This window comes from Nothoprocta perdicaria, unplaced genomic scaffold (assembly GCF_003342845.1).
Source record: "Nothoprocta perdicaria isolate Ctin4 unplaced genomic scaffold, notPer1 scaffold_213, whole genome shotgun sequence".
Classification (NCBI taxonomy): domain Eukaryota; kingdom Metazoa; phylum Chordata; class Aves; order Tinamiformes; family Tinamidae; genus Nothoprocta; species Nothoprocta perdicaria.
The window spans coordinates 32,129-45,369 of record NW_020455350.1 but is presented as its reverse complement, the minus strand read 5'-3'; the positions used below and the strand labels follow the sequence as shown (position 1 = coordinate 45,369).

At 53.3% G+C, this 13,241-nt stretch overlaps 1 protein-coding gene across 8 annotated transcripts in view; it reads right to left on the bottom strand.

Moving 5' to 3' along the window:
- Positions 1-33: 33 nt before the first annotated feature.
- NUMB (NUMB, endocytic adaptor protein) overlaps positions 34-13,241 on the bottom strand; it is a 31,474-nt gene continuing 18,266 nt past the window's right edge. For 2 of the 8 annotated variants that reach the window (XM_026038577.1, XM_026038579.1), the window contains 7 exons: positions 11,151-11,225; positions 9,952-10,092; positions 7,471-7,672; positions 5,100-5,399; positions 3,268-3,417; positions 2,292-2,435; positions 34-874 (listed from right to left, as the gene is read on the bottom strand). In XM_026038577.1, the coding sequence (XP_025894362.1) occupies positions 216-874; positions 2,292-2,435; positions 3,268-3,417; positions 5,100-5,399; positions 7,471-7,672; positions 9,952-10,092; positions 11,151-11,225 (1,671 nt within the window). In that variant the 3' untranslated portion in view covers positions 34-215. The remainder of the gene's footprint in view (positions 875-2,291; positions 2,436-3,267; positions 3,418-5,099; positions 5,400-7,470; positions 7,673-9,951; positions 10,093-11,150; positions 11,226-13,241) is intronic. The other 6 variants (XM_026038578.1, XM_026038580.1, XM_026038581.1 and 3 more) reach the window with 3 other exon arrangements.

Sequence of the window (13,241 nt, the reverse complement as noted above, 5' to 3'; positions counted from 1 at the left end):
GGCCGCGGCGCCCGCGGCCTCCTCGGCAGCGCGAGCGGCGCCTCGGCTGCCTCCTGTGTTTGTTACCTCTCCGACATCGCTCCTTCTTCTAACCCTTTGTCCTTGGCAGGGGCTCCTTGGGGATTATCAAAGCAAACGGATCCGGAACAGTCCCCTCAGCTCCCTTTGTCCCCCTCTACTACTGTACAGTGAGCGGCACTGGCGGGGGAGGCTGCTCAAAGTTCAATCTCGAAGGTTTTCTGTAGGTCGCTGGAGAAGGGGTTGGTGGGCGAGGGGTTCGTGCGCTGCTTGGCCCTGCTCTCCAGCGCTGCCCACTGCGCCTCGAAGGGGTCGGCGGCGGGCGGCTGCGCCGGCCTGTCCTCGGCGGCCCACGCGCCGCCCTCGAGGCCGTTGGGCGCCGCGGAGCCGTTGGGCGCCACGGCCGCCTTGAGGAAGGGGCTGGCGGCAGCCTCGGCGGGCGCGGGCGGCTGCGGCCTGGCGGGCACGGGCACGGGCGGCGCGTGGCTCGCCGTGCCGAACACGTTGGCCACCATCTGCGAGGGCGTGATGCCCACCACGGGCACGCTGGGCGCCGCGTAGCCCAGGCCGTTGGGCACGTAGGGCGGCGCGGGGACGAAGGGCGGCGGCAGGGGCGGCCCCACGGCCACGGGCAGCGGCTGCGGCGCCAGGAAGCCGGTGGGCGCCGCGAAGGGCGGCGCAGGCAGGGGCGCCGCCGCGGGCGCTGGCAGCAGCGGCTGCGGTGCGGGCGGCTGCTGCGCCCGCACCGTCTTGGAGACCTCCTCGAGCCAGCGGTCGGCCTCGGAGGGCGTGCGCCGGTGGCTGCCCGGGAAGAGGCTGGGGGAGGCCGTGGCCGAGGAGCTGCTCCACTCGGGTCCTGCCAAGGAGAGCGGGCTCAGAGACGCTGACGCTGCCTGCGGCCCCGCCGGCCTCCCTCCCGCCCCACCACTGCATACGGGGGTGCCCGGTGCGGAGGGACGGGACCGGCTGCTCCCCGAGACCCCCCCCCCGGCCTCGCTTTGTGCGGAGCCGGCCGAGCGCTCAGGGCCGCGCAGCCCCTGGCCCGGAGAAGCCCTGGGGGACGCGCAGCTCAGCAGGGCCGTGCTGCTGAGCACAGCGCTGCTCGTGAGGCCCCTGGCCCTGTGGCTGCAGTCAGGCTTTGCCCTTACCCGAGGGCAGTGGAACCTGGACAGCTGTTAAGACCACGTTCACGTGCCATGACACATCCTGCCCTCGACATGAATATTTAAGTAAATCTATCAAATTACAATGCACATAAACTGTACTTACACTGACTCCCTTGATTATATTCGTCCTTCCTCTCCACTCTTTCCTCACTCTCTCCATGTGCAACTCGGGCTGTTAACCTCTCTAATTCTTTTGCACTGTTCAACACTTAATATTTCAGATTTTTTTCCTATAAAAACAGCTCTGCTTTTAACTCATCTGTCTTCAGCAATTAAAAAAATACTCCCCGTCATCGCCCTTCCTCCCACAGTTCACAACCATCACCCATCAGCTCCGCACTCTTGGCTTCCCTCTCCATGGTTTTCTCTTTCCCTCTTTTCTGCACCTCACCGTCTTTCCAACGGGATGAGCAGAGCGCCAGGCTGCAGTGCAGCCTCGCTATTGCCCAGCACTCCTCATCTAAGCCAACGGTGGAGGCTGGATGAGCTGCACCTACAGCTGCCTTTACTGCTGCTTTTTCGGGGGGGGGCCCTTGAAAGCCGCATTTCAGGGCTCGCACACGAGGGGCAGGAGCTGCTGCTGCCAGGGCCGGGCAGCAGCCCCGGCCCTCTCGGCCGCGTGCCCAGGCCAGGCGCCCACCAGGAGCCGCCACACGCCTGCAGCCCTGCACCTCTCCGCTGGCCTTGCGTGTGCGCACGCAGCCGGGGCAGCCGGGGCTGCAGGCACAGGCTACCCCTACCAAACACCACACTGACTTGGAAAACCTTTAAGCACCTGCCTTAGTCTCCCCCGCCTTGCTTAGGCTGGAAAGCACAAGCTCACTCCCCTCCCCCCCCCCCCGGTTATTTTCCTCCCCAGACACACACTATTTCTTTCATTACTTCCCTTTTATGCACCATTTTTCTAAAAAGCTGCCAAACTGAAGACAGGGCCAGCTAATAGCCGCCGAGGCACCGCGTCCACAGCTTCCCTCCATCCACCCGGGCGCGCGGCTCCTGCTTCCGCCCTTTGTCCCTCTTCCTGCCACCCGGCAGCTCTCCCGCAGGCTCCCTCACACTCCTCATCCAGCGCTCAAGGGACTGCACAGCATCCACGTCCCGTCTTACCCGAGGCCACAGCCACAGCTCCGGTACTAGCGGCAGGCGCATGAGCCCACGGATTGGTTTCCCGAACCGGCATGACCGTGGGCGCTACAGCAGCTTGGGATGGTTTAGCAGCAAGCACACAGAAGGCAGAGGCAGTGCCATTAACTAAAAGGGGAGCAGACAACACGGGTGCAGTTAATTCATGCGGGGCGCTGGCGGGCCGGGCCGTGGCTGCCAACACGCACCGGGCTCGGGCGCGACGGCGGTCGGGCCGTGGAGCGGAGCAGCGGCGAGAGCTGCTGGAGCCCAGGCCGGCCTTTGCACCGAGGCAGCTCCTGGGACCTGGCACGTTTCATGTGCTTGAGGAGCACCGGCATTCTGCTAAGAGCTGCTGCACAGCAAAGCTCAATTTGCAGCTTTTATAGGCTTGTGGCTCGCCAGAAATTAAAAGCTTAGAGTCAAAGGAAGAACAGACCGTAGATGCTGGCAGAAACTACATTAAACAGGTAGTTTCTCACGTGACTGGACAAAAAGCAAAAGCTCATGGTCAGTGGACCAGAGCTTGAGGCTCTTAACAATTCCACAGCTAGCATCTCGCCACAGCCTATGGAAGTGCTTCCAAGCGGGAGCAGCCGCAGGGACAGGATGGCACACAGGCTTCCGCCCTGGCACCGTCCTGTTCCCGTGACATCGCTCCGAAGGTTACTGCACTGCACTAGGCAGAATGTTAAATTGCCATGATCTGGAAGCCAGGCCCTTTGGCAGGCAGCCATCATCATGCAGGTGCACGAATGAACTTTTAGTGACAGACTAAGAACAAAAAATACAGGGGCAAAAAACAACAGCGGACAAGATGAATGAAGCAGGGTGCATTCCTCCGAACTCTGGAGACAGGGCTACGCAAGACACGTGAAGCCAACGTGCTCCTGGAAGCAGCAGCACGTACACGCAAGCCCCGTGGCGCAGCAGGCCCCCCACGGGCCGAGGAAACACTCACCTTGAAAGGCAGGGGACTGCGGTGCCACTGCCGTGAGCGGCTTCGTCATGGGGGCTGAGGAGAAGGGATCCTCCGTGGGCGCGCTGAAGGCGCTCGTGATCTGGGAGCACAGGGAGCTGATGCTGTCGCCTTCCCCCTCCACCTCAGGGACTGGGAAAGGAACAACAAATCATCACACTGGCGCTCTACGGAAAACAGGAGTTACCAATGCTGATGTTAAGCTGAAACATAACTGGTTCCGTTGGCTCCTAGGTGCTCTTTCCATCGATTTGAATGGCAGCTTCTCGCAAGCTTGTGGGGAAGCTCAGGTGGTAGAAATAGCCATATTAGTGTATTTCTAAGCTAAAGAGATCAGGGTTCCAGAAGTGAAGCCAGTTACAGCTGCTTTCCTCTGTTGCTGGAAGAGGGTGTTCAGGAAAGTAAATGAAAGGTTTTCCAACAGCTTTAACAGAGACTGAACCCTTTTGGTATGGAAGAGCGTGACTGTATCAAGGTGTGGCCTCAAGGGGGGTACTCTGCGAAGCGGCACCGCTCGTGCCAGGGGTGTCACTGCCCCAGCAGTGCCGCCCCACAGGGACCGAGCCTGGGCCCAGCACCGCAGCAGCCTCTGTCCCTCGCTCCGTGCTGCCATCATGGAAAACAAGAGCTCCAAGATCAAGCCAAGGGACACTCTCGGTTTCAAGCTCAACACACCAGCACAGTGTGGATACGGTGGCATTTGGAGTAAACTGCTGACTTACCAGATGTTCTCATTAGCTTTAATTGCACTGCTTTTGAAAAGTGCTGATTAGCAGTCCTTCATTGCCCAGAAGTGGCATAATGAGCACATATAATAAAAAAAAAAAATTAAATGTTTAAAAATGTACCTAAAATTCTGTATGAGGCTTTCCCCAAAATCAATTCTTCGGGGGCTATTCCAATAAAATGCCTGTGGTGTGACAGTAAGCAGCACTGGCAGCTGCTTACATGGGAACATCCTCAGAATAAATTCAGATCAGTGTGCGCTCAATCAGCACCACTTCTGTGAGCAATGCAGCACTAGCATTAAATTGATTAGCTCAATGATGGTCTCACTGCACAGGCTACAAAATAAGAATCAAAAGAGGAATAAATGAGATATTGATGGTGTTTCTGTCTTTGCTGCAGTAATTTTTATCTTAAAGCTTGGAACCTTTAAACCATCTCCGTTGCCAAAGGAGAGCACAGCTGTGCTGCAGGCTGACCTAGCTGCAGAGATTCTAGGGCATTATGCAAGGTGCTAATCACCCCACATGTTTACGTGGGGATGAATCTATAAAATCCCACAGCTAGCCTGTGAAAACAGCACCACACGCTACTGATACAGCTGTTTATACCCACTAAGCACTACTTACTAAACCTGACGAGGTGAAAAGAGGTTTCACTGCTGTCAAAAGGAGGATTTCTGACAGATGGAAGGACCGACATGAGGAAAAATGTTACAGGATCCCATGACAAGTGGTTAAGGCCTTGGAGGGGTTTGTCTGTCAAGCAGCTCTGGCATTTGCTGAGGAACTGGTTGAGTGACTCAGAGCACCTATGGAACCACCAGCCTCGACTCCGGCACCACTTCAGTGTTTCACATACACATCATAGCTGCTCGTTTTCTACACGTGAGCACTGTATTTGAAATTCCTGCATGTTCCCAAGCTCGTAACACCAGGTTAGAAAAAACATCTGTCTGTTGGTGAGCAACGATCTGCCCCGGGGCAGGAAGGAGCATTTACCAGTGGGCTGCTTAGAGGCTGCACAGCAGGGGAAGGGAGGAAGAGACAACACAAGCTCGATGTGGCACTTGGGCCGCCCGGCCTTACCCGAGTTCTTCATGGGGAAGTCGGTCTTCCTTTGCACCGTGGAGGGCAGCTCGTTGATTCGCAGCGAGAGCTGCCGCTTGAAAGGGGACATCTTCTGGCTGAGGGCGGGGAAGCCGCGGAAGGAGCCCTGCCTGGCGAGCTGCTCGATGGGCGCGTGCCGCCGCGGGATGGCGTGTGGGTTGCTCGCCTCCTTCTCGGCCGCCGCGGCGCCCTCGGCCGTGGGGGAGCCGGGCGAGCCAGGGGAGGGGGCCGGGGCGGCGGGCGCCGCGCTCGGCGCGGCCGTCTTCGCCTCTGGCTCAGCTGCGGGGAGAAGGAGAGCGGCGTTAGGCAGGGAGAGATGGATTGTTCTGCTGCGTGCCCTCCCCTCGCCCCTACTTGGTTTGGGAAGGAGAAACTGCAGGAATTTGCATCCTCCACAAAGCAGTTCCTAATGCTGCGGCTCTTGGTACTTCCGTTACCTGCACGGTGCCCCTTTCCCAGCCACGCAGCTCCCGGAGCAAAGGGCAGCTCCTGGGGACACTGGCCTCACACGCCTGCCTCCAGCTGCTGCTGAGGCCACTGCTCTAGCAACACTCCATGTTTAGGAATCAAACTGAAAAGCGCCTTGGGAAATCCCTCCTTTTACCTCTCCGAGGACAGGAAGAAGAACAGATGATTGCCCAAATCCCGTACTCAGTGAGCGAGCTCAGCAGCTGCAGGGGAGAGAATCCAGCTCTCGCACCTTCCCTTCCAAGCTGCCCTCCTGGCCCTGCAGAGCCAGCAGCAGGAGCCAAACACCCTGTGGCAGCCCCAGCAGGGCCGAGGGCAGCACTGAGCAGGCTGCTCCGGCTGCAGCTCCACGTTCCCTCTGGGGAATTGGATCAGATCCCGTGGAAACGCCAGCACAGGAGGGACACCTGCTACCTTCACACAACGCAGAGATGCTGAGGCACCTCTTGCAGTGAGTTTGGCTGTAATGGTATTAGCCATTAGTTACACTGGAAACCACAGTTTCAGGTCAGCTGCTTCATTTTGCAGAGCTCTGCATGGAGCTGCAAGGCTTTGAGCAAATAGACCTAATGGTGGAAATGAAGGGGATGGGATTTCTCTGCCTCTAGGAACACTGTCTTTAGCTCAAGGCATGGGCAAATCAGCTTTGGGTGCAACCCACACAGCTTTTTATATTAAAATAGGTCAACGGACAGAGGGAGAGAAGGAGAAATTTTGTTCTGCTAGGGCGAGCTTATTAGCTTCTTCTGTTGCTTTCCAGACTTCTCGGGGAGAATGGCAAGTTGCTGCCACCTCAGCAGAACAGCCAGAGAGAGGAGCCACGCTGGGACGCGTGGGCAGCCGCAATGGCCCGAGGAAGCGGCAGCCCCCGAGCCCAGGGCCCACGAGCGGCAGCCACTCGCTCAAGGGAGCTTCCCAACCGGCCCTCCCGCTCCGAAGGGATCCCACCCCTTCCCTGAGCCAAGACTCGGGCTCATGGCCTCAAGTGACAAAGGCGTTCGCGTTGGAGCTCCATTTAGCATGTTCTAAAACTAACGTATGGACGCAAGCGGATGCATGATGAAAATGAAGATTAAAGTTTTGCAATACAGTGATGGCATAAAAATTGCTGTGGAAGCCTCCAAAGCACTTGACTTCCATCTATAAGATGAGCTACAGGCCATATTTATTATAAGTATATTGTGGCAGTCTTAAATACTCTACCATCCATAGTAACACTTGGGCAAGAAGCCCTTCTATTCTGACATATATTTGAGAACACTTTGCATTTTAAATGGTTATGAAGTAGAACTAAAGCCTTTCAATCAACCAGGTATTATTTCCAAATTTAACAGAGCGTGCACCACTGAGTTCCCTACTGGTTTTTATGGAAGGCACTCCGATTGACCTGTTCTTCCCTCATGCAGTGTAATACTAAAAATAAACTTTGTAGCTGGCCTTGAAATTGAAATAAAACTACATTGCAGTTTCTGTTAAGAAAAAATGTATACCGCTTTCTGGTCGTTTACCACGGGCTTTAGAATATACACACAAAAAAACCACTTTGAGTCTGGCGAACTCCTGTTATAATATTTCTGTACTGCCTTTCTAGCAGGGCCATGGCCCTTACCATGGTCTCTGCCAGAGGGCAGGCTGGTAGAACAGAGCAGGAGCAGCTCTGTCCTGTTGCCTATGAGGCCACTCATACTTTTCCCAGAGGAAATGTGGGAGAATGCCCTGGGAGCGAATCTAGGGGTTTCCACCGTGTGAAATGACATGTTTGGGAATGCAATTTGCACCCAGGGAGGTTATGGAGGGGAAGCTCTGGAAGGAAGTTGGGCTTTACTCTCGGACAGGCCGTGTTTCGCCAGCTCAAGCATCGAGTGGCCGCTGCCCCTGGTACCTTTTGTGTCCGGCAGCTGCCTCAGCACCTCCTCGCGCTCGGCCTGCTCGGTGGCGGTGGCGACGCGGAAGGAGCCCTCTCTGGTGAACGTGGTCCTGCTGGCATCGAAGGTGGCCGTGACACCGCACTCCTTCTCGCGCTTCTGCTTGCGCTCGAGGCAGGCGGCGAAGGCGCAACCCACGGCGTGGCTCAGGCGCTCCCCCTGCGTGAGACACCCGCACACTCAGCCCAGGCCCCGCTTGCAGCGCCGCACACGGGCTCGCGGCCGCCCGCCCGCCAGGAGCACACGCCACGGCCCCCCCAGAATGAGCGGCACGGGCGGATAGCCCACCTGGCTCTCATCTGCTAACATGTCCACTCGCGTGCTAACATGCCCACCCGGCCCTCGCTAACATGTCTGCCCATCCCACGCTAACATGTCCGCCTGCACGCTAACATGTCCACCCATCCCACACTAACATGTCCGCCCACGTGCTAACATGTCCGCCCGTCCCACACTAACATGTCTGCCCACACGCTAACATGTCCACCCGTCCCACACTAACATGTCTGCCCACACGCTAACATGCCTGCCCGTCCCAAACTAACATGTCTGCCCACACGCTAACATGTCTGCCCGTCCCACACTAACATGTCTGCCCACGCACTAACATGTCTGCCCGTCCGATGCTAACGTGTCCGCCTGGCCCACGCTAACATGTCTGCCCACACGCTAACATGTCCGCCTGGCCCATGCTAACATGTCTGCTTGCGCGCTAACATGTCTGCCCTTCCCATGCTAACATGTCCACCAGCACGCTAACATGTCCGCCCGGTCCACGCTAACATGTCTGCCCACACACTAACATGTCTGCCCGGCCCACGCTAACATGTCTGCCCACGCACTAACATGTCTGCCCATCCCACGCTAACATGTCCACCAGCGCACTAACATGTCTGCCCGGCCCACAGTAACATGTTCGCCCACACGCTAACATGTCTGCCCGGCCCTCACTAACATGTCCGCCAGCGCGCTAACATGTCTGCCCGCGTGTTAACATGTCCGCCCGGCCCTCGCTAACATGTCCGCCTGGCCCTCTGCCTTTGCGTATTCCTACACACAAAGGGACTCCCGTGAAGCCATTTATGCAGGGCCAGGTTCTGAGCTCTGTATGAGCTCTTCTCATACATGGAGGAAGTTTACAGAGGGCTCGGGGCAGCACTGCTGCTGGGTGCAGACGTGAACGTGAAGAGCATGGCTATGACTGCTTGTACCTCTAATGGCCCTCACTAAGTGCGCAAACAAGCACTAAGAGGGCCCTTCTGAGAAGCATATGCTCCCTTAAATGTGTTCTTAAATTAGGCTTTAAAATGGGTCTCAGATCAACCCTGACTCACTTAGCAACAAAAATCCCCGAGAGCAACAGTGTCCTTTCACATGTAAAAATAAATACTATATTGATAGATGTAATAACAGGGTGTATAGCACACGTCACTTCTGCTGGTTTTTCTGTTTCCTATTCAGAAAATGGAAGACCCATCGGTCCCCAAAAGGGAGATAAGGGATGCCCATGACCCAGGTCTCCTGCAGCTGTGCACAAAAGGCTTCTCGGCCTTCCCAAATGCACTGCTATTAATCAGCAAGGCCAAAAGGATCCACTGTCCTATAACTGCCATAAGGAAATGAAATTGAAGCTGGAGGATGTCTGGAAGCGCGGCTGATACGGAGGCTGCAGTCGGGCTGGGGTCCAAACTCATCCGCTGTGGTTGGTAACTGACTGGGAAGTTGCAACTTCACCATTTCTCTTTGAAGAGAAATCATAAACTGTCAAAGATACTTGCCCTGAACACGCAGCTATGCCGGGTTTACTCCCTGAATCTGCCTGTTCAGAATAGTTTTCTGCACTGCTCAATACAAGGAGTACTTAGGTGAGACTTGAGAGAGGAGCAGATCAGGGAGCTCCACAGCAAGCGAGTGAACAAAGTAACCTGCTTTCAAACCTTCCCCTGGCAAAAGCTCCCTTGCCACTGAGAACTAAACAGGATCTCAGTTCAACTCACTTGAGCTCCATCCCTTTGCATTCAAAAGGCTTTCCCTTTGTGATAACACTAGCATACAACAGGCTGCATTTTTAAGTCTACTTACTCACTCTGATTTTTATCCTGGAAGAACAGTGGCTGCTGTTTCAGCTTTGGGCTGTATGCATTTTCAGACGGGAGTATCTTCTGCCTGTTTTTAGGAGAGCAGGTCCCTTCTGCTACAGATAAGCGAGCAGACTGCCCTCCATTTACACGCCATGCACCAATTCTCTCTGCAAGGCGACGGCCCAGAGGGATGGCAAAGAATTCCGATACAAGGAATTACAAGCACAGTATTTTTCAAGGCCCAAGTAACATTCTGTCTGCAGTCAGAACTCATCGCCATGCTCTGCAGTTAACCCTCCCAGGTGCAACTCCCATCCCGGAGCGGGAAGAGCAGGACAGCCGCTACATTACACTCACCGTGTCCTTCACGGCCATGAAGCAGTGGCAGATCCAGCGCCTCGTGGTGCCATCCCGGCAGATATAGGAGAAGGCCCTGTCGAAGTTTCTGTCTGGTGCACAGAAAGAAACCTTCTCTATTGTCTGATCAACTATAAGGTCCTAGAGGAAAACAAAATCCCCCCCCATGATAAAAGAGATATGAAGAGGTGTGGAGAAACACTTACAGAAGCCATTTCCAGCAACAACCGCAAGACGAGTTTTACCAAGGAGATGCAAACTGGGCCTGACTACAGCTACCTGCCCAAGGAGCTCGGAACAGAGACTGCCCCGGGGCCAAAGAGGAGGGGGCATATAAAATCAAAGAGGAGGGGGAATATAAAATCAATCCATTTCAGACTAGCAAGGGAAAAAATTGTTCTGATAGCCGTGTGTCACCATGTAAAATACTAGTAAGCTCACAGGGCAAGCCTAAAGCTACTACTCCCCATTGCCTACATGTAATTAAAATCAAGAATGATTTACTATTACTCATGCACAGGCCCCTTTGTGCTACACGCTGGGTTATTTCATAATAAAATATGTAAAACACAGTTTAGAAAGAGGCAATGAATATATTAGTTTGCCACTTCAGACCAATAGTTGAGGTATTATTGCTACAAATTATTATAGAATGTGATAATTCTATAACCCAGTTACTACTTATCTCGAGACTGAAGGGAGTTTAAGCTGTTTAGTGGAGGCACAATCCTATTTAATTTATTCTCCTTATTGCATTTGTGGAAGCCAGTTCTTCACTCGAGCTCACTCTTCTAGAACACAGATACAAGGAAGATCATGTTGTGTAGCACTGATTTGCTCAGGTGCCACTTCTGCAGCCTTCCTCAGGGGTAGGGAAGGAAATCAGGACCCTGCGTGTTCATGCCAGAAGTCATCCAGAAAAGAGGATTCCTCCAGCAGACGCAGCAGAGCCGTGATTCCCAGCTCACCCTCCCTGCCACGTCTTTATCAAACGTGCCTTGACAACACTAGGGAATTGGCTGTGAAAAAAATTAACAGGCATGTATATGTTTACTGAGCGAGAAATGATAAAATTGCCTATATACTTTTATCTTTCTTTAAAATATGATCGTGTTAAGGTAGAGATTAGTGTTCATTTACAGTCATAGCACATATGTTATTACACAGAGATATAGGATTGTTGTAAAAGGAAATCTAACCTTTGTTTTCTCATCTACCACTCGGAGTCCATCCGCCGAAACCCACAGCACGGCTTTAACCGCCTTCTTTCCAGTCTTTCAGAAAAGAAAAAGAGAAAAAAAAGAGAAACCAGCTTTATGCCAGCGGGGTCAGGCTGCCACCCGTCTCCCCTTTCCAAGAAGCACAGCATTAAGTGGAGATGGAGTCCACGCTCAGGAAGGTGCCCAAAGCCAGATGCTCCATCCGCGGTGCCAAACATTCAGAGAACAGAGCCCAAGGCAGGATTTCAGAAAGAACACTTGGTAACGGGTTGGGGAGAAGGCACACGCAGCTGGGGCCAAAACCAGGGTTTATTCACACTCATCCAAAGGACAGAATTCAAGACTGACCAAGTGGGTGAGGAGTTCCGCTGAAGAGAGTCAGGTAACACTAATTCATAAGGAGTTACACCACAGGTAGCTTCTGGAGCACAGGTTTTAAACAGGGAATATTCTTACCTGGTATCTCCATCAGCCCTACCCTCTGCCCCCATAGCCGCATGGCAGAATCACGGCATCCCCTTAAACCGTGTTAAAAACACCCCAAAATTATCAATTATTGGGTTACAGAAGTAATGCTAGGACCAATCATCCAAGCTCAAATTTACTAAGAGCTGAACGTGCCATGAATTTCAAGAGCGATGGAAAATTGTAGCTTATTATTCATCTGATGTGTAACTTTAAAACCCAGTTGTGTGCAGCAGGCTGAAGAAGCAGGGAAGCTTCCTGGCTATTTTCCAAGCTCCGACTGTGGGAACTTTCAGCTGCCACAAGCTGGGACTAAGAGCAAAAGCGGAAAACAGTGAAAGGCTTCAAGAGCCGCTCAGGCTGAGGGTTCTCTTCTGGACTGTTTACTGTTTAAGGGAAAGTTGCAAAACACAGTATAAACATGTGAGACAACTTGCTTTGGAAACAAATTCATGGGGCAGAAAATGGATAGGACATATCCACGTAGTTTTATTGCTTGTTGCACAGAACTACTTCTAGAAACAAATCCCCACTCTTTTCTAATGCTTTGCTGTGATTAACAACTCCCCTGCCCTACTGTTTCACCTCTGAGCCAGGAAACACACTGTTCTTCCCCAATATTTGTCCGTGCACCAAGTCAACCTGGTGTGTGGCTGCTAATGGCATCTGCCAGGGCCCATGGCAGGAAGAGAGCAGCAAATAAAAAAGGGCGGTAACAGCAGCTTTGTGCAGGAACTGCATTTTTTTAAATAAACTCATTGCAGATATTTATAATGTCTATCCATAGGGCAAGTAATGGAGCAGAGGCACATTCTGATATCAGCTACTGCATGCTCCATGCTCACAACACCAATTTCAATTTTCTGAGTCTGCTTTTTTTTTCTTTTTTTTTTTCCTCTCTTTTTTCTATCTGACAGTGCTAAGTCTCCTGTTGTATCACATTGGTTTCACTATCAGAGGAAGCAGAAAGTGTGAAGAAAACCAGCCTGGCAGGACTTTTGTCTGATTTGGGGAAAGAAAGGAGGGAGGGAAGCTATCTGTCCCCATTGCTGGGTGGCAGTGCCAACCAGCGCATTCATGGGAAGGCGGGTGAGAAGGGAGCGCGGCGCTGAGCTGTGCAGAAGAGCGATCAAAAGCGAGGAGATGAGCACAGCAGGAAAGCAGGCCCCAGAGAGGGAGCAAGTTTCCAAGCGTCCAACCTGCCGACTGTCCCGGGAAGGTCTAAAGGAAGACCGATAGATTTTGGAAGCCTTACTGAAACGAGTGTTACTCCCAAAGGAAGATGTGTCTACAGTCGCCACACTAAAAATCCCACGTCCATTAGAAGTCCCTTCTAACTTTTGGTCTTTAAAGGCAGCATGTGTCAATGGGCACAGAGCACCCGTCTGTCCTTTCAGTGCTCATCCAGCTCGCAGGGCTTAAACGTCCCCACTAATCCCAACAACACGACAGATGCTTTGCCTCCTTAATGGTTTTAAAAAGGAGTAGCTGTTTCTTATAAATCATTCATAGTCTAAACATCTTTATTTCCAGTAAATACGAACATTCAGAAAAAGAGAAGGTCTGGGGGGAACTGCTGGGGTTTACAGTGCCCCGACACTCTAA